Source organism: Plecotus auritus, assembly GCF_963455305.1.
Source record: "Plecotus auritus genome assembly, chromosome: 4".
Classification (NCBI taxonomy): domain Eukaryota; kingdom Metazoa; phylum Chordata; class Mammalia; order Chiroptera; family Vespertilionidae; genus Plecotus; species Plecotus auritus.
The window spans coordinates 135,924,034-135,945,655 of NC_137775.1; the positions used below are offsets into that span (position 1 = coordinate 135,924,034).

The following is a 21,622-nucleotide window of genomic DNA, read 5'->3' on the forward strand; positions in this document are numbered from 1 at the left end:
GGAGATGGAGAGATGAGAAGAGCATGAGGCTTGGCTCTCTACTTTCTAGTCATGTGACCTTGAACACGTCAATTGGCCTCTCTGAACCTTCATTTCTTCATTTGCAAAGTGAGCCACTACCACCTCTTATGCAGGGTTCTTGGGAGAATAAATGGGAATTATTTACACAGGAAATGGGGGACGAGCACCAGTGCTGCAGGGCCCAGTGCCTAGTCCTGGAGAGGCAGCTCTGCTGGGTCCTCAGGGTCCCGCTGGGAGGCTGCATTGCTCACTCCTGGCTCAGCTCTCTGAGGCCTCAGCTGAATTTCCATAACCCTGCTTCAGGCCTGGTCCCAAGAATGTTTTCCTGTGGATGTGTTTAACTGTGACAAATATTTTAATCTCCTCTATCTCAGGTACCACTGCAGCTAGAATCTAAATCTGCCCTAGGTCCAAAAAATGGTGTCTACATCAAGATTGTCTCCCGCTGACACAATTACAACAGCACCTTCTAATTCCAAGAAAACGCTTATGGAAATTTGGATTTGGGGGAAACGTCACCTAAGTAATTTAAAGGGTGCCTGGCATACAAGTATAAAAGAGGTCATTTCTGTAACATTTCCTAAATGTTTAATAAATGTTTGTTTGTTACACTTAGTTTTGTCTTTGCCAATGGTGTTTGAACCACAGAACAACCTCTCTCAATAAGGAATTGCTGATAAGTGAAACTGTAGCTTTGACAAAACGACTGAGAACTTGGGGTTTGTCCTGGCCTCAGGATGGAAGGAATCGACACAGGGACACTGTGCTGAGCTGTCCTGCTGGTACTAGCTCATAGGCCTTTTCAGCTTCAGGTACTTTGCAGTATTTGACTAAGGCAATGACATTCAGAAGTTCAACTTCAAAGGTGGTTCAAAAGCTTTATTATGCTTTGATATTTCTAGGTAGGGTAATACTGACTTCATATGTTTCAATGTACAGAAAAGTGATGGAGGCTAAAGTGTACTTTTTAAGAGCATCATCATCTTTTCTTAATTTTGATTGAGAAATTAAAATACAGAGGTGAATTTTAGTAAAAGTAGTTATTGTATTGCTGAAAAGTTTAAATTCAACAAAGAACTTGCAAATTGAATCCCAGATCTCCCACCAGCAGCCATGATCTTGCCACCTCCCTGAGCCTCGGTTTCCTCACCTGTAAAGCAAGGAGGTTGACCGAGATCAAAGACCTTTTCCTCTACCTGACCTCTGAGCAGCATTAGGGGCTAAATGCCGTATAGATAATAGGAATTTGTGAGCATGGATGGGATACCCAGATGCTGACCCACCTTTAGAAAGTTCAGGCTGTTTCAGGTGAGCTGGCAGAATAGGTTGCCACATATCCGTGGCTGGAAATGCTGCTCTACTGTGAAGTCTTCTCTCCTCCAGCCTAGAGCTCCCCATGCTTCACCAAAGGGCTCCCCTGGAAGTTTCCGAAAGGAAGGCAGCCTTGTTTCCCAGCACTGCCCCTGCCCTGGTTGTTTCCCGTCCTCTAGGAGGTCCCGCCAGCCCATCACGGCCCTCTCACACACTTGCTGCCCACCACCTGCTCATCTCTGGAACCCAGCCCCTTTGAGATGCCCAGCCCAGGGCTCAGACTCACTGGGAAAAACCATCCATTCCCATTCCTGGTGATCCATCGGCTCCCCTGATGGCCCCACTTGTCTCCCCAAGTCCCTGACCCCCTAGGGCCATCACAGAACCTCATCCTGCATAAGGGCCCAGCTGAGCACCTGGCTCCCTGGTTGAGGTGCAGGTCCACACCTGACACCCAAGCCCATCAACTCTGTTGGCTTCCTCCCCTTCTCCATGCAGGTGGTCACAATCTCCAGACACAGCAGTCAGGCTTCCTAATGGGCTAGAATCGCTGGACTCACACATCCCCGGGCTCTGTTTAAAGCCCACTGTTCACGCCCAGCACCAGCTAACACGGGGCAGTAAATGGCACTGACGGGTCCTCCACAAAGCCCTCCAGCTGCATCTCAGCTGGGCCCCTGACAACGTCTTGGCTACCACACATACACTTGCCCTGGATCCCACTACCTCTTTGCATTAACATTCTGAGTCGTGGTCATTTTGACTTCTCATTGCAGTGCCCACTGCCTCCTGTGCCCACACAGGAGGAACAGCTTTCCCCAAGCCCACCCTACAACCTGGCCTCATGGACCCCATTCCTCTTGAATTTCCAGTCCATGTAGTTGGTTTTCCTGACTTGCTTTCTCAAACGTCAGCCAATCCATGTTGTCTGCAGTCTTCATAGCTCACTTGACTTTTCTGGAGCATTTGGTACTCTCCCATCCCAGGTTCCTCTTGCCATCCTTCCCACTAAAATTCCCCAAAAGACCATTCCTGCTTCCCACTCCTCGGCTCCCAGCAGCCAGATGGTTAAAAAGCACAGGATCAGTATATCTATATTTAAGACTTAATAGGCATCCCTGGCCAGGTAGCTCAATTGGTTAGAGCAACATCCCGATACACCAAGGTTGCAGGCTCAATCCCCAATCAGGGCACATACAAGAAGCAACCAATGACTGGCCGGCATAACACAGTGGTTGAGCATCGATCTATGAACCAGGAGGTCACGGTTTGATTTCAGGGCCCATGCCTGGGTTGTGGGCTCGATCCCCAGTGGGGGGTGTGCAGAAGGCAGCCGATTAATGATTCTTTTTCATCACTGATGTTTGTATCTCCCTCTCCCTTCCTCTCTGAAATCAATAAAAATGTTTACAATTTTAAAAAGCAACCTATGATTGCATAAATAAGTGGGACAGCAGATTTTTTTCTCTCTTCCTTCCCCCACCCCCCCGTCTAAAATCAATACATAAATATTTTTAAAAAGACTTAGCAGGCAAGCACCTGTTTAATAATTCTCTGACACCCCTCGGGCCCCCCACCAACATGGTAGGAGGACTAGTGACCTAATCAAAAAGCAATGAATGAAATTCCAAGATTAGTCAGGATGTGGGGGAAATATTTGGGAGGCTCTGAAAATCATAACATCTACACCTAGGTCCTGATGGTGAAAAAGGCAGTATTGTCATTGCTTCTTCATTTTTCTGGTCATTTAACTATTCTCCTCTGGCCTGATTAGCTGACCTATGTCAAGTTCCAGATCACACTCTACCCCTGTTCCAAGAATGGAAAATAGCTTGGATCTGACAACTACAGGACAAACCAGCTGAACTGGAGACATCGTGTGGAGAGTGAACATATTGTATTAGGAAGGTGACGGGAAGAAGAGTGCAGATAATGAGAGGACCGTGGCTGTAGACTGAACGTGGGAGGCCAATGGGTATAGCACCCAGGAAGGGGCCGACAGCCTCATATCATGAAGCCTCCCTGCCAGCCCCTCTGCCTCTGGACAAGAGCCAGCCAGTGTCTAGCAGAGACTCCACAACCTGCTGTGTGTGGAAGACATACAAAGAACACACCCACCTCCTCCATGTCCACAACATATAGTGATTCTAGGTTTTGTGGAGCTTGGAACTTGTATGAGTTGGGGAAAAGAAAAAAAAAATCAAGATGTAACTCTTGCAAATTTAACCAAAATGTATGACCATGTGACCATATAGCTGGGGCCCCTCCTAGGGCTGTGGAAGGGGCTTCTTCAGCTTCATGATAAACTACACATAACACCTCCGAAGACAATAACAGGGGCTCTGTTACATTCCAACACCCAGAAAAGCTCCTGTACCCAGCAGGAACTCAATACACAATGTTGAAGAATGGACTTCAGTCATAACCCACTTGAGATAAATATTATTTTATTTCCATATTGTGACATTTGTAGCACAGATATTCAAATCTCATAAAGATATAAAACCCATATTCAGAGGACGTCCAGCACACTTAGAAGATGCTGGGACAAGCATTCATGAGCTAGGCCCATGACAAAGGGAAACCGGCAGGGACTGAATGACACCCCACAGTAGCCATGTGTCTGACAATGTGATATATGAACCAATTCCAAGGCCAGAGCCCAGGAGAAGCAGCAGAAGAGCTGCCTGGATTAGAACCAGAGCAACAGACACAATGACTGCACCACCCTAGTCCACAAGACATGTTTTTCTATACATACGCTGTAAAAAGTCAAATGATGCCACCAAGATCCTGAAAAACCAAATCACTAGAGATAGACAGAAATTATTAAAAATTAAAACCAATCCATAAAATAGTTAACTAGAAACTCTGTGCCTGGTGCCAATCAGTAGCAAAGTCAACAAAAATAGTAAAACCTAAAACTTACCCTAGTAAAAATCTCACCTACAATCACTATTGGTTAGCCCATATCAAGCTCAAAAATTACTTAAAACCAAAACTACCATCATCAAGAGATTAAGAACATAACTTCATTGAGACATCAATGTTAAACAGTTCATTAAAAGCTTTTTTGTTATAAAAAAACACACAACTTTCCCAAATAGCTATTTCAAGGAAAACAAGCCTGAGAGGCATGAAATACATCCTAGTGCTCACTGCCGGATACCAAAAAAGGATGCCAGGGAGAACAGGGTGGAGGCCCCGGCCAGAGGCTTGCTGGAGGTGTACTGGATGACGTACTCTGGATAGACCTGGTGCTTCTCAAAGATCACGAAGATAGAAGGGTCTGACATGCTGTTCACACAGCTGTCGTAGAAAACATTGCCCTGGTCCTCCTTGGCGGGGGGGCGGACTAAGGAGGCATCGCCTCGGGTGAACTCTCCCACCAGCACCCGAGCCAGGAACATCGTGTAGCAGTTCGAATCGGATTTGCTGTAGTGGTGGGAATATGCAGCATCTCGGGCAAAGTAGCTCCCTGCAAAAACACACACAGGCTTAGCTGGGCACTGGGAGGACAGCTGCAGCCGGGCAGGAGGGGCTCTAGCATCCTGCCAACCAGGCAATGCCAATGGCCTCTGCTCCTCTGTCGTATCTTCCTCCTGTCCTCCCTCCATCTTTCCTCTTTCTCTAGCCTTCTCCATGAAGGGTATCAGAGGGGACACCAAACTGAGACAGTAAACTCCTTTCACATTCTGAATATGTCAGTCAAATCACACGGCTCTCTGGGCATAACACTACTTAACCCCCAAACCTGTTTCCTCAGCTATAAAATGGGGCTGTCATGCCCAACTTAGTAAGGTTGGTGTGGAAAGTGACCAAGATCCCATACATGGAACCACACCGGCAGCCCAATGCATACAACTATGAACCCTGTTTAATGGGAACCTGAGTTGGAAGCTGCCACTTATACATTTGGATTTACAACCTTCCACTGGCTCTCGTCCATCCTGACACCATACTCATCACGTTGGACTAAGGCTAAGTTATGGACAACTGATGGAACTGGGACAGGGACTATTGATTATACTATCACATCACTATGACATTTTTTTCAATTTATTAACCATGTGATGACAGAAGAGAATGTCCTTTTTCTTAGGAGGTGTTAAAGGGTGAAGAGGTATGACATATGCCACATACTTACAAATGGATCCGAAAAAATGGGGGGTGATAAAGCCAACATGGCAAAATATTAAAACAGGTGAATCTAGGTAAATGTATGCAGGACTTTTAAAAATATTATTCTTGCAACTTTCCTTGAAACTATGTTCAAATAAAGTTTAAAAATAACCGAGACAGAAAAACACTCAGATAACTCACCAAATAGCTAGAATGGTATATTTACATGCATGTATCTGAGGTGTTCAGATTTCTATTCTTACAAAATAGTGCAGGCACAGGGTTGGTTGGGTAGGCACCCCCTTTCCTCTCCTGACTCATGCTCACCATCTCCCGAGGCCTCCACTCCACAGGGACATAGGCCCATCTCTTAAGGAAGCAAAACCCCAGCCTAAGCAGGACTGCCCATGCTAACCCTTGGGTCAGCTCCTGGTTGCACACAAAGGAGTGAGAGAAGGGAGCCAACAGCTGGGCATCCCCACAGATGGCAAAGCCATTCCTCACTGAGTATGAACTGGCTTATCAGCTTACACTGCCCCCGCCCCCCATCAATTGCTTTAAAACGGTTTCCTGAGCCCTGGACAGTGCAGTTAGGCCTGATTATGCTGGTGCAAGCTGCCCTCACCCTTACCTTTGCCATAGGCAGTGCCATGAAGACCACAGACCCTCCAATCAAAATTCTGCTGGCAAATGGCATCAACCAAAACAGTGCTGGTGCCATGGAACAGCTGCCTCTCATCCACCGCCTTCCCTCCATTTCTCTTCTGCATCTGCCCTTTTTGCCTAGAATCACAGGAGAGAAATGTGTGCTGGAGAGACAGCACTTACCACCAAATACATGCCACCTGACCCAAGAAAACACATTTTATCGGAAGTGTCATGAGGCCAGGAGATATGGATCCAAGTCCATGATACTTCAGCCTTGGGCCAGAGAGGGAAAGGTAGAACACAGGACCTAGATGAAAAGCAGAGGGAAGCCTTGCCCTCCACAGCCTTAGGCTTCTGGCAGAAAACTGAACTCCCAACGCAGACAGCCTTGGAAGACAGGCGTGCTTCGTTCCTACCCCTTGCTTCCTCATGGAGCTCAGCAGGGGGGGCCTGAGACCGCTGATCATTGGGGCATCATCCGTGTCCTCTCTCCCGTAAGTTCCCAGCGCCATGAGACTTGATTTTGTCACTGGGCCCAGAGCACAGATGAGACTGCTCCAACCTTTTGTGGGGACAGGTCAGCAGAACCCCAGGCCTGCCATGGTGACCTGCTGTGATTCTCCTCCTCACCTCACGTGGACAACTGCCCAAGAACATGCTGGTTCTCAGGCAAAAAATAAGGTCCCTACTCTCTGGCTGTCAGGACAATAGCTTTATGTTCTCCAGAATGTGGGTGGCTTATACTGGACCATCCTGTTGATCTTCGGGGAGGCAGAATACAAGTGCTGGCTTTGTCACTACAAAAGCCTCGGTCCCCTCGTCTCTCTGAGGGGACATGCAGCACTAAGCTATAAAGATGATGAGATAGATAAAAAATCAGGAATACAGTTCCCAATTCCAGCAGCACTGGGCAAGCAGTGACTGCCATCTGGAACTGTTCCTGAAGTCCATTTGGTAAGCAGCTAGCCTACTATGTAACAGTGTGAGGGGACAAAGTCATCAGCCTGCTGAGAGCAAGCCCTTAACGTACCACTGGTAGACTTCCCAGAGAGCCAGGTTCTGGACTCGCTCAATCTTCTGAACAAAGTAGTAGGGCAGTGTATTGTTAAAAAGATTGCAAACCTTCTGATATTCTTCTGAGAAAGAACTGAGGGTGATCCGCTGCAAGGGGCAAAGATTTTTATTATGTTATCATCTAAGTATAAAGTACAGCTCTCTTCCCAAAGCTATTCCTAAAATGCTAGAACTGCAGAAGCAAGCCCTGAAGGTGATTACCACTCCCCTTTGCCCCAAGAGGCAGTCTCTCCAGGTACAGAATGTGTGCAATTTGTGTTCACTGTGAAACCTGCCCGAAGGACAGGTATGATGCTTACATCAGCACCATCCTAGGTATTCTCAGGATGTCCCTGCTCTTCTGACCCCACACAAGGCAGACTACATAGTCTACAAGCCCAAAGTGTTGGTGTCAATAAATGTGAAAGGCATACATTTGGTGGAGGGGGCAAACGCTGTCACGGGCAGCAGCATTGCGTGAACGCCCCACACCACAAGCACTAACAGGCCAAGCTGGTAGACGGGCACATGGCAACTCAGGAGCATGGCCACTGTATCCCTCTCAGCTGAGCCCAACTTTCCCTTAGCTTCTTGTTCTGGGAAACAGCACTTTTGATGGGCCAGGAGAGGCCCCTCACCAAGAGCAACTGAATGTCACACAGAGTGACAATGCTCAAATTCCTGCACTTGCAGCCTGGACCACATAATCAGCCTCCCTGTTCCCAGCACCATGAGGTTTGATCCAGTGATAGACCATGTGAGGATCTCTGGGGAGTCCCTTTATACCATCCTCTACCCCATTTACAGCCTTATAACAGCCACCTCACCATCACCCCCAAAGACCCAACATGTCAGGACTTGGCATGCATGTCCATGGGTCTCCTGTAACCCAAATCCTGACTCTGGTTTCCCTGTTCCAATCTCATGGGCTGCTAAACTCCTCTTCCTCAAGTATGGAAACCAGCCCTGCTCCTTCCAGACCAGAGGTCCTAATGGGTTCCCATACTTGTCATGGCCTCTGCTTGAACCCATGATCAAGGCATTGCACAACCCAGCCCTGACCTTTCTCCTGCTTCCCATGTCTATTCACACCCTCCATCCAAGATACACCTGACATCCCACGTCCTGATTTGGGCTGCTTCACGTGCAGTTCCCATCATCCTGTATGTTCTCTTACCTCTACCTGTGTAAGCACCAGCCATCGTTTGGAAGTGGACCCAGTGGAGCCTGCCCTAATCCCCTCAATATGGTTGCCTTGTCCTCTGACATCTGAGTGCTGCTGTCAACTCACCCTGACTATCACTGGTCTTGCCTGTGCCACTGGTGTCTGTGTGAGCTTTGTCAGCTCAACAAGAAGAGTCCTCCCAAGGCAGTAACAATCAGTTGTAAAAGCTGTCTGCAACATGCTTGGCACGAAGTTAGCCATCAGAGGCCAGTCTGAGTACCCCACATAGATGGGGCAGATCTTGGCCTGAGTACTCTACTGAATTCAGTGCAATACCCAAAATCTGACAGGCCTTAAAGGAGCTGCTCAATTGAGTGTTCCTTCTCTTGTCTTCTATTATCTAGCACCTTCCAACAGAAATTTACCTTCTAGATGTCGCTTGTCATAGTCAGTGGTTTCTTTTCCTTTTCTTGCTTAGTATAACTAATATACATTGGCTGAGCCCAGCTCCTATGTCTACCTTGTCTAGAAATTTACCAGCTCACTGTCCTCCATCCACAATACATCCTCTCCCCTCAGGACCACAGCCATCTCCTGGGTGGTCTCTAGCCTTAAAATCCCCAAAACCTGAAAAAATAACCCCACACATACCTCTTCTGTCCTCCCTCGTGCTTCTTCAGTGGTGGAGGAAACAGCACATCACTCATACTCACTGATCTCAAAGAACACTCTCCTCCCCAGTCCAAGGCAACATGAGTCCCATACCTTAAAGCCGGGGTCCGGCAGGGCTGAGGGGTCCCAATGGTCTGGGATGCTCTTTGGACCTTGAAACTTGACATTGCTACAAAATGTAAACAAAAACACTAAGACATTTGGTTTGCAGACACCAACAGACTATCACACACAGGTGGCCTCCACTAGCCAATACCACTTGTCTCGAGTATCAGCATCTCATTTTTTAAAAGCAGGGAGAAGAGGAAGCACATAAGCATACTATCCATCTTGTGAGAGCACTTTCCTCTTTGCCTAAGTGGCCCAAACTGAAACAATGAGGATACTCACTTGTATCTCAACTCCTGTACATAGGGAGAGAGAATATAATTAAAGCAGCACAGACATGATTTTTACATTCAAAGAGCTCTGAAATTTGTACCAAAGAGCTCTGAATTATTATTACAAACTAGAGGCCCAGTGCACAAAATTCGTGCATGGGGGGGGGGGGGGCGTCCCCTCAGCCCAGCCATCACCCTCTCCAATCTGGGACCCCTCGAGGGATGTCCAACTGCCCGTTTAGGCCCGATCCTACTGGGCAGTCGGACATCCCTGTAACAATCCAGGACTGCTGGCTCCCTACTGCTCGCCTGTCTGCCTTCCTGATTGCCCCTAACCACTTCTGCCTGCCAATCTGATCACCGCCTAACCACTCTCCTGACAGCCTGATAGATGCCTAACTGCTCCCCTGCCAGCCTGATTGCCCCTAACTGCCCTCCCCTGCAGGCCTGGTCTCCCCCAACTTCCCTCCTCTGCCAGCCTGGTCACCCCTAACTGCCCTCCCCTGCAGGCTTGATCACCCCCAACTGCCCTCCCTTGCAGGCCTGGTCCCTCCCAACTGCCCTCCCCTGCTGGCCATCTTGTGTCCACATGGGGGCAGGATCTTTGACCACATAGGGGCAGCCATCTTGTGTGTTGGAGTGATGGTCAATTTGTATGTTACTCTTTTATTAGATAGGAGGATAGAGGCCTGGTGCACGGGTGGGGGCCGGCTGGTTTGCCCTGAAGGGTGTCCCGGATCAGGGTAGGGGTTCCCTTGGGGCGTGGGGTGGCCTGGGCGAGGGGCCTGTGGTGGTTTGCAGGCCGGCCACACCCCCTGGCGACCCAAGCAGAGGCCCTTGGATGTGGGATTTATTTATCTTCTATAACTGAAACTTTGTAGCCTTGAGCGGAGGCCAGGGCCAGCCAGAGTGGGCAGAAAGCTTGGCTTCCTCCATTGCCAGGGAAACCCAAACCTCCTGCTCACTCCGTGGCCAGCCGCCACCTTGGTTGGACTAATTTGCATACTTGCTCCTGATTGGCTGGTGGGCGTGGCTTGTGGGTGTAGCAGAGTGATGGTTAATTTGCATGTTTCTCTTTTATTAGTGTAGACTAGAGGCCCAGTGAATGAAATTTGTGCACTGGTAGGGTCCCTAGCGTCTGGCGGCAGCCGGCAGAGTACTCCCTCCCTTCCCCTGGCCAGCCCCGCCACCTGGCCGAACTCCCGAAAGGACTCCAGTCGAGGGGACAATTTGCATACTATACTTTTATTATATACTATAGCCTCGAGAGGTATATTTGGCATATCCTAATATATAAAAACCCTGGGTCCATCATGACCAGAGGCTTGACCAACCAGAAGTCAGTCCTGCAGTCAGCAGACACAGTGACCCAGCACTAACCACCGAGGGGGCTGCTAATCAGGCCTGGAGAGAGGCCTGAAGAGAGAAGCAGGGTCTGATCCGCAGCCTCTGCGGCAGCTGTTGATCAGCACTTGCCTCTCTCTTTCTCTCCAGGCCTGGCCAGCAGCTGCGCCTCCATGTCTCTCCATTTCATTGCTACTCAGTTTCAAAATGCTCTGTTCTTCCTACGCTAGATCTACATTCCATTTCTACTGGCATGAGACCTTCATCCTAAGCCTAAAAGAACTCCCACAAATAACGTGCCTAGGAAAATAGCACAGTTTAAAATAACTAAGCAATGAGCAAGAATCAGCCAGAAACAAGCCCACAACAAATTAAGTTGCTGAAATTATTGGACATAATACAAAATAACTATTCTTTCTATGTTTAAAAAAATAAAACACAAACTAAAAACATATGCAAGGAACAGGGAACTATAATATGACCTGAAGGATCTGAAAAAGAATCAAATACAACTTTTAGAAATATAAAATACAATCCTTGATAGTAATAATTCAATGGACATGCTTACTAGCAGATCCGACCACCTGAAGAGAGAATGACTGAGCTGAATGATATGGGAAATAGAATTCTCCAGACTATGGCCCAGAGCAGTAACGGGATAGAAAATATTGGGAAGAAGCTGAGATGTGGAGAAGAGAGTAAGAAAGCCTGAATTTGATCAGAATCCAACTGAAATCCAAAGAGAGGACAGAAAACGAGGTAAAGGCAATCTTCAAAGAGAACTAATGAGATTCACCAACTTAGCGGTTTAAGAAGCCCAAAGTATCTCCAACAGGAAAATTAAAACACATTCTGAGACATGCTGTAGTGAGAATCCATACACTAAGATAAGCAGAAAATCTTAAAAGTAACCAAAGGGAAAAAAGTGATTCAGGCAAAGAAGTACCAGTTAAACTGGCAGTTGATTTCCCAAAAGCAGCAATGAAAACCAGAGGACAGTGGAATGACATCAACGTTCTGAGAGAAAACAACTACAACAAAAAATTTATACCCAGAGAAAATATCTTTCAATGTTGAGGACAAAATAGACATATTCAAACAAAACACAGTTTTCCCACAGCAAAATAAAACCATCAACAAAATGAAAAGACAACCCACTGAATGGGAGAACATATTTGCCAATGATACATCTGATAAGGGGTTAATATCCAAAATTTATGAATTTATAATAAAAATCTCAACATAAAAAAAAACCCAAACAATCCAATCAAAAAATGGGCAAAAGACCTGAACAGATGCTTCTCCAAAGAGGACATACAGATCGTCAATAGACACATGAAAAGATGCTCAACACCACTAATCATCACAGAAATGCAAATTAAAACCACAATGAGATATCACTTCAGACCTGTCAGAAAGGCTATCGTCAATGAATCAACAAACAACAAGTGTTGGTGAGGATGTGGAGAAAAGGGAACCCTTATGCATTGCTGTTGGGAATGCAGATTGGTGCAGCCACTGTGGAAGCAATAAGGAGTTACCCTCAAAAAATTAAAAAACAGACCTGCCTTATGACCCAGTGATTCCACTTCTGGAAATTTATCCAAAGAAACCCGAAACACTAATTCAAAATAATATATGTAGCCCTAAGTTCACTACAGCATTATTTATAATAGCCAAAATTTGGAGCAGCCCAAATGACCACCAGCAGATGAGTGAATAAAAAAGCTGTGGTACATTTACACAATGGAAATTTTACCCATTGCCACAGCATGGATGGACTGGGAGAACATTGTGCTAAGTGAAATAAGCCAGTCAGAGAAAGAAAGGTACCATAAAATTTAACTCATATGTGGAATTTAATGAATAAACTGAACTACCGAGAAAACAGAGACAGCCCTGACTGGTTTGGCTCAATGGTTAAAGCAATGGTGCGAGTACTGAAGGGTCAAAGTTTGATTCCTAGTCAAGGGCACATACCTCGGTTGCAGGTTCCCAGCTCCAGTGGGGGTGCATGCAGGAGGCAACCAATCGATGTCTCTCTTACATCAATGCTCCTCTCTCTTTCTCTCTCCCTCCCTGCTCCTCCCTCCCTTCCACTCTCTCTAGAAATCAATGGAAAAATATCCTCAGGTGAGGATTAAAACAAGAAAATAGAGACAGATTCATAGATAGAAAACAGGTAGACAGCTCTGGTGTGTGAAGGGATTGAGCAAAAAAAAAAAAAAAAGAGAGAGAGAACTCAAGGACATGGAAAGTAGTGATGTGATTTCGGTGGGGTGGGGTGGGTGGAAGTGTAAGAAGACACAAAGGTGATAAATGGTAATGGAAAAAATACAGTAAAATAAAATTTTAAAAACAAATTAATAAACACCCCCTCCCCAATAAAACAAATTAGTCCCCCCCCGCCCAGTTTTCCAACAGACCTTCATCTAAGGAAATTTGAAAGGACAAAGAAAATGATAAGAATGTAAATTTAATGAAATGTTCATAGTATAAAATAACAGTGCCTCATTAAATTAAAAAATAATACTAGGTGTACCAGTTAATAATGCAGATTTTTTTCAGTAGATGGAGTTACACATATATTGACGTATATGCGATTTTATATGTATGCTATTTTGTTGTACTGACAAGCTTCAAAACTTCATATGTCAAATTTGCTGAAGGTGTTAACATCATAGATATTTTTATGCTTAAAAATGTCGAATTTCATGCCAAAAAAAGAGCATTTGCAGGAAGTTTTAATTCATTACTTTATTTTGAAGAAAAGTGCTGCTGAAAGTTATCGTATACTCTGGGAAGCTTATGGTGAACATGCTCCATCTCAAGATACTTGTGAACACTGGTTTAAATGCTTTAAAAGTGATGATTTCAATGTGAAAGACAAAGAATGTCCAGATCAACTGAAAAAGTTTGAAGACCCAACAATTACAAGCATTACTGGATGAACATGTGTGTCAAAATCAAAAACAACTTGCAGAAAGATTAAACATTGCTCAGCAAACAATTTCCAATCATTTACAAGCAATGGGAAAGATTTTTTTAAATACTTTTTAATATATTGTATTGATTTTTTTACAGAGAGGAAGGGAGAGGGATAGAGAGTTAGAAACATCAATGAGAGAGAAACATCGATCAGCTGCCTCCTGCACACTACCTACTGGGTATGTGCCCGCAACCAAGGTACATGCCCTTGACCGGAATTGAACCTGGGAACCTTCAGTCCAAAGGCCGATGCTCTATCCACTGAGCCAAACCGGTTAGGGCAAACCGGTTAGGGCTTTTTTTTTTTTTAATACTTTTTAATAATTGGGAAAGATTTTAAAGGAAGGAAAATGGGTGCCACACCAACTGAACCAAAGACAAATGGAAAACCAAAAAGTCATCAGTAAAATGTTGCTTCAACGGCAAAAAGTCAGTCTGTTTTGCATTGAATTGTGACTGGTGATGAAAAGTGGATTTATTTTGAAAATCCCAAACACACAAAATCATGGTTTGATCCAGGTCAACCACCAACATCGGCTGCAAGGCCAAATCACTTCAGAAAGAAGACAATGCTCTGTGTTTGGTGGGATCAGGAAGTTGTGGTGTATTATGAACTTCTAAAACCAGGTGAAACCGTTAATACTGATCACTACCGACAACAAATAATCAATTTGAACCACTCTTTGATTGTAAAACGACCAGAATGTTCCAGAAGACACGGCAAAGTAATTTTGCTTCATGATGATGCACCATCACACACTGCAAAACCAGTTAAAGACACATTAAAAGATCTTGCCTGGGATGTATTAACCCACCAGCTGTATTCACCAGACCTTGGTCCTTCAGATTACCACTTGTTCCAATTGATGGCACACGTACTTTCTGAGCAGCACTTCAAAATGTACGAAGCAGTAGAAAATTGGGTCTCTGAATGGTTTGCCACAAAACAAGAAAAATTCTATTGGGATGGTATCCACAAATTACCTGAAAGATGGGGAAATGTGTAGCTAGCGATGGACATTACTTTGAATAAAGCACTTTTGATGTTTCTCTTGAAATTATTGTGTTTTCTTTTATTACAAAATCTGCTATTATTAACCGGTACACCTAGTATAAGTCACCTGGCTGGCATGGCTCAGTGGTGGAGCATTGACCTATGAACCAGGAGATCACGGTTCGATTCCCTGTCACGTTTCGATTCCATGCCCGGGTTGCGGGTTCAATCCCCAGTGTGGGGCAGCCAATCAATGATTCTCTCTCATCATTGATGTTTCTCTCTCTCCCTCTCCCTTCCTCTCTAAAATCAATAAAAATATATTTAAAAAATAAATAAAAATTTTTAAAAATAATAAGTCAAGAGAAAAGTAAATGGAATCCTGTATAATAAAAGGCTAATATGCAAATCGACCAAATGGCAGAACGACCAGTCACTATGATGCGCACTGACCACCAGGGAGCAGACGCTCAACACAGGAGCTGCACTCTGGAGGTCAGTGCACTCCCACAGGGCGAGCACCGCTCAGCCAGAAGCCAGGTTCACAGCTGGTGAGTGCAGCAGTGGTGGCGGGAGATCACGGCAGTGCTAACGATGTCCAACTGACGGCTTAGGCCTGCTCCCTGACAGTCGGACAGCTGTCAGTCGGACATCCCCCAAGGGCTCCTGGACTGTGAGAGGGCGCAGGCCAGGCTGAGGGACAACCCCCTCAAGTGCTCAAATTTCATGCACCAGGACTCTAGTAAATTATATAAAGGTCCTTATATAATTTAACAGGAGGGCAATCAATTAAACTGACTTATACCTAAGTGAAGAATACGTGTTGTAATTTTTAGTGTGGCCTTTAAAAAAAATACTAACACAATGTATAACTTCCAAACTAGTGGAAAGGAAAAGATTAAATAACAAAAAAATATTTAAAAGAAGTTTTAAAAAAAGGAAAAAATAAGACCCAGTTACATGAATAAACCATTTCCATGGAGGGTGGAAAGATAGGAAGGAACTAAACCAGATACCTTATATGTAAATGCCATTTTGAACTTTCCATTACACAACTGTGACTCTGTTAACTGTTTTAAATAGAGAACTTGTTTCTGAAAGTGACCAACCCTAAGAGTCCCAGGTGGCCAAGGAGACCCAAGCAGATTTGCCTGCTGGAGTTATGACAACAGGTTAGAGGGAAGAACCATACATCACTGCATCATGTACTACTCAGATTATGGAGAGGAAAGATTCTGAATCACTCATATCATAGTCTGAATTTGAGCAAAAACACCATTTTTATTTCTGATGTGTGGCGTTTGCTTATGGCCCCAAAGAGATCCAGTCTTAGGAAAAAGACAAACTATGCCTACGGTAGGCTCTGAAGAGTCAAAAATGACTTCCAAAAGTGGGAGCAGTCATAGTTGACCAACATTCTAAATCCAGAAGCAATACATAGAAGAGACTGATACATTTAACTAAAAAAATAAATAAAAATAAGTATGTCTGTGTACCATTATGTACCATTTTTAATCAGCAAATTTCTTGTCCCATGCCCATCCCTAAGATCCTGAGATTCATAAACAAATCCAAAAGACAAACCAGGAGAAAATATTTATAATTTATATAACAAATCAAGGGTTCATCTCTCTAATAGATAAAAAAATTCTATTTAAGAAAAATACCAAAAGGTTGACAGAAAAATAGACAAAAACACAAATAGTCCATAGAATGAGATAGGAAATTGGCTCTTACATGTTAGGAAAAAATAGTAAGCCTTACTTATAAGAGAAAACAAATTAAAATTCACTGATATGCCCTTTCCCACCTATGAAAAATGGTAAAGATCTAAAAGCTTCACCACTCTGTTGGCAAAGTCAAGGAAAACTGGCACCCCATGCATTCTGGGACAAATGCATAATGGCTCAACCTCATGAAGAGGAACATGAATTGACCTTTTAGGACTCTAACCTGATGACCCAGCTCCACAAATATAAAACAGCACATACACCAGATCATCCTTTGTGGGGTTATACTTGTAATAGCAAAAACTCAAAAAGATCAAGGGCCAGGCCCAGAATACTTGGACACCAAGAGTACTTGGGCACTCAGTTACACGGCCAAAAAGCTCTTTAATGCTTTAACCAGTCTGAAGTTTTCTGTACTCAGCAGAGCACACCTCAACCGATACACACCATAAGTGACAAGTTTCCCAACCCCATTTACCTGGTTTGCTTCGCCTTTACATCCTGAGGAGACACGTATTTGGGTCTCCGACAAACCTTTCTGAATGTACCATAGACCAGGTTTCTCTGAATAAAGACTGCAAAATAAAAAATAAACACACACACACAAATGTCAGTGTTTAATGAACAAATTAAATGGGTTTGAAAGCTAATCCAAACATATAGACCCCAGAATCAGTATGTTAAAAATAAGGCAGTTTTACCTATTTCAAATATTCATAAGAAAATAGCAATCCTTAGGAGACGGGGTTTAATGAATAGATGAATGATTAGTAATTGACACATCAATTATATATGAGTGCTTTTAAATTGTTCCTTCCGATCTTGTTTAAACTATTATTTTGCTCAGCAATTTTTCCCAGTCTGGATATAAAAAAACTTCAGCCCAGCCTGAGAACAAATTATCACATCTTGAGCCAGTGGGATTTAGAGTTAATATAATAATTTTACTCCTATGACTTCTCTTAAACTGACTCTATAGCAGTACAGTATTTCTTAATCTTGTAAAACCCGTACCATTTTTAATCAGCAAATTTCTCGTCCCATGCCCATCCCTAAGAACCTGAGATTCATCCTGAGGGTGAAAGGGACACCCTTTGAGTTGAAAAACCATGAATACCTCCTACAAGTTAAATTATATGTCTCCACCTACCAAGAAAACCTTGTCAAGTCTTACTTTCTGCACCTAGGGTACAAAAATAACTTTTTTCATTTAAAAAGCATTTTATATTAATTTGTATATATCTGTAACTTATCTTACTGCACTTGAAGTGTGTGTTCCCTATGCTACTGCCCAGTAGGTCATCAAGATCAGGCACTCCTGAGCTGATCAATGATTCTCTTTCATCACTGATGTTTCTATCTCTTTCTCCCTCTTCCTTCCTCTCTGAAATCAATAAAAATATATTTAAGAAAAAGATCAGGCACTCCTAGGGGTTCCCCCATGTTCTAATGGGAGCCCATAATTCAGATCCTGCTACTACAACCCCCTTTACTATCCACTGTTCAAGCTCTCACTACTCTGTTAATTAGCATACAAATTTTATTGACCTGTTCACTAACATTGTGATGAATCTTAAATGGGCTTTTCACTAGTGAAATTAAAAGTTATTCAAGACGTGTATGTGAGACTCAATTCCTATGCTCCCATGGGCAGACTAAAGTGAGGCCTTTTTCCAAATTTACCCTTAAAGAGGATACACAAGGTTAAGTCCCTAAGTAAGCCCTGACTGGGGATTCTGACTGATACCAGCTAACAAATGTCAGAATTCAGCCTCTCCTCTAGAATCCTTACCTTGAGTGACTCTTTTATGACATGAGTCCCTAAAAGGACAGCTGAGTCTTTCCCAATCCTACAGAACAAGTCATTTGGTTTGTTATGTATTTCTTTAATTTATGACTGTGAGTGGCAGATTTGGGTCTGAAACTTGCTTTCATTATATCTAGTAGTGAGGTTGTGAGGATAGAAGTTAACTCATCTCAAGCTTCTTGTGGCTACTGCTATCTACCACCAACAAAAAACTGTGTCTACCAAGGTGAGCTTGAAGCATGATTTTCCTCACACTGCAGTTTGCAGTCAACCACATGTGTGAGCTCTTACCCACCCTCACCTGACTTTCTCTTCTGTCCCCTAGAAGTATGACCTAGGTTGAGAGTGATCAAGGTTGCACCTGACATTTTTGGTTTAGTTGTTTTGATATTCTCAATAGTTTAATAAATATTTCAAACAGCAGCAACCAGTTGGGTGATAGTTATATAGACTTGATCTTCAGGGCAGTCCTGACTTTTAATATTTTGCATACCTCTCACTGTCCCTTTTGGGAATCTGCATTTGTCAGACTGGATTGGTTGGTGTTTGCCAACCGATGCTAAAGGGTGGTAAGCAGTTCTCACTGAAGAGTAGTAGACACTTTAAGATCCCTGTAAAGGCCCATCGAGGCAGCAGCCATTCTACATTAAGCAAAACCACCAGTGCTACAAAACCACAAGCAAAAACGACTAAAAACAGGCAATTAAAGTGGCTTTAGGGTAATTCACTGAAGACACTTTGCTGCCCTCCACAAAAATAGAGAAAACAGTCAACTGTGTTTAAAAGAAAGTCCACTTTAAATCCATCTGGAAATGGCTTAAGACAAGTTTTAGAAAAACTAAAACTTAAAAATAAAAATCCTCACTCTTTGGCCAGGTCACTGGAAGACCTAGCCAGAGTGTCTGTCTGTCAAGGCAAAAGGGACAAGTCACTTAAGGTCCAGTTTCAGGCCACCATGGCACACAAAAATATGCTTCCCAGCAACTTTTAGTTAATGTATGTTTCTGCCACGTGTTTAACCTGGCAACTCATCTATGCTGAAGAAAAGATGATATTAATGTTACCACACTGGGGAGTATAAGGCAAAGCTGCATAGCAGAAACACAACGACACTTGTTGGGGACTAAGGTTAATCCTCAGACACAGAGGGACTTGGCCATGGCCAACAGGACAACCACCACTGCACAAGTGCTGACCCTGCTTGTCACTCCCTCCACTGTTTGGGCTCCTATCCCCTCCTCAGGGTCCACTTGCCCTCCCCCTCACTCACTCTCAGGCAGTTTCTCTTTGATTCTGCTGGACTGGCATCATCTGTTTATAGCTCTGTCTCCCTTTCTATATGGGAAGCATTTCAGAGCAGTAATCACCCTTCCTTTTTTTCCCTGGGCCTCAATGTGTGAACAGTTCGTCCAGGGTTTATGTGGAAAAGGCACAGCCAGCAGATGACCAGACCCTGTTGGGTAAGTCAGTAAGTACCTCTGAAGTCTAACTCGTATTTGTGCTTTCCAGCCTGGAACTTGAGAATGGCTGCCTGAGTCTCAGATCCTGGTGCACAGTATGCCAGGTATGCCTTCTCCAAATCGCTGCTGCTGACGGTGGTAGTGGGGTGCTCCATGCCCTGCAAGGCAAAAAAAACAGATACTTCATGAAGGCAAGAATCTACAGTGATGAAGACAAACACTGGTGCTGTCCTTGCCATGTTGCAGACTTGGTCACAGTGGAATTAGTATCATGGGGGAGGCACGATAGGAGCAGAGATATGGCAGGAGAGCAAGGCATGGAACAGAAGCCAACACAACTGCTTCCTAAAAGCTGCCTGGGAAAATAAATTATAAATATGGGTGCTGCTAACCAGGATAACCATGATGGGAGCAATGGAGGAGAGGGTATTCAGTGACTCATAGTGGATTACACAGCATTCAAATGAAGGGGAAACATCAAGAGAGAATCCTCAAACACTGCCTGACTGGACAGCCTGAGCAATGTTGCCCCTTTTCCATCTCATCTTGTTCCTTCCATCCTTTAGTCAGAGGACAGCCCTCCTTGTTTTCTTTTTTTTTTTCTTTTTTTTTTTTTTTTGATCCCTTGGAGAGCTCTTCTATTTTTTCAATTATCCATTTTAATCTCTTACTCTCATTACAATTACCTATAGGATATCTAAGATTTTGGGATAAACTGAGCTTGAATTCTAGCCCCAAACCCTATTTACTCTATAACCTTGGCAAGTTATTTTAACCTCTCTGAACCTCGATTATCTCAACTCCATAACAGGAATAATAATAGTACTCCTATCATTACAATAGTATCATACCATCCTCAAAGGGTTGGAAAGTAATTAAAATAAGACATTCAGGGCACTTAGCACAGCGCCTGGAAAAAAAGCAAAGGTATGCAGAACTATCAGGTGGGGGCCTGGATACACAAGTCTGATGACTGAAGAATCTGGTCTGGAGACGGAGACATAGAGTTCACTTGATGTGGACACCACTGTCAGAAGAATCTATGTGATCACCCCTGAAAACACACAACTGGAAGAATGGGAGTGTAGGCTAGACCCTGGGAAACCCCTACATTCACCAAGGGGAGTGGAAAAGAAGCCCATGAAGGACATGGAGGAGAAGCAAGAATGCCAGGGGTGTGAGGAAGGAATGGACAGCACTCTGGGCAAAGGCTGGAAGTGCCATCGGATTTAGCCCCTGAGCCCTCTCCCCTTGACAGCATCTGTGCCTGGCTGGGTCCCACCTTCTAAAAGTACTCCTGAATAAACAGTAATGGAAATAGAAGTCAGGTTCTGGCAAGTCAGATGGATGGGTTGTTCAGGTACAAAAGGATGAAGGTAACTGTAGGGTTTTTAGATCAAAGCAGAGGAGATTACAGGAAAGGGGGAAATGAAAAAGGTAAGTTGAAAAGAGAAGCCTGTTGAGAATAATCCAATGAAAATATATGTCAGAGTAATGCATGCTGGAGCCAAATACCTCGGGGACACCAAGTTTAATGCAGGAAACTTCAATGGGCCAAGAACAGTAATGGGCCCAGTGTGGCTCAGTGGTTGAGCATCGAGCTATGAACCAGAATGTCATGGTTTAATTCCTGGTCAGGACATATGCTGGGATTGTGAGTTCTGATCCCAGTGAAGGGGGAGGGAGCATGCAGGAGGAAGCTTATCAATGATTCTCTCTCATCACTGATGTTTGTATCTATCTCTCCCTCTCCCTTCCTCTCTAAAATTAATTTAAAAAAATATGTTTTTAAAAAGAATAGTAATTCTTTTATACACAAGATTAGGTTATGGGTTTAATTGTGTCCCCTAATCCTCAGTACCTGAAAAATGTGACCTTATTTGGAAACAAGATCGTTGCAGATGTAATTAGTTAAGATGGGCCCCTA

General features: G+C 44.1%; 2 protein-coding genes across 2 annotated transcripts in view; one reads left to right on the top strand and one right to left on the bottom strand.

Moving 5' to 3' along the window:
• TBXAS1 (thromboxane A synthase 1) overlaps positions 1-635 on the top strand; it is a 151,073-nt gene extending 150,438 nt beyond the window's left edge. The window contains exon 13 of the mRNA XM_080665005.1: positions 396-635. Within this exon, the coding sequence (XP_080521131.1) occupies positions 396-470 (75 nt within the window). The 3' untranslated portion in view covers positions 471-635. The remainder of the gene's footprint in view (positions 1-395) is intronic.
• Positions 636-3,752: 3,117 nt separating this feature from the next.
• Positions 3,753-21,622, bottom strand: part of PARP12 (poly(ADP-ribose) polymerase family member 12) — a 51,716-nt gene continuing 33,846 nt past the window's right edge. The window contains exons 7-12 of the mRNA XM_080665506.1: positions 19,712-19,853; positions 16,907-17,003; positions 9,086-9,161; positions 7,133-7,263; positions 6,086-6,237; positions 3,753-4,810 (exon numbers count right to left, since the gene is read on the bottom strand). Of these exons, the coding sequence (XP_080521632.1) occupies positions 4,488-4,810; positions 6,086-6,237; positions 7,133-7,263; positions 9,086-9,161; positions 16,907-17,003; positions 19,712-19,853 (921 nt within the window). The 3' untranslated portion in view covers positions 3,753-4,487. The remainder of the gene's footprint in view (positions 4,811-6,085; positions 6,238-7,132; positions 7,264-9,085; positions 9,162-16,906; positions 17,004-19,711; positions 19,854-21,622) is intronic.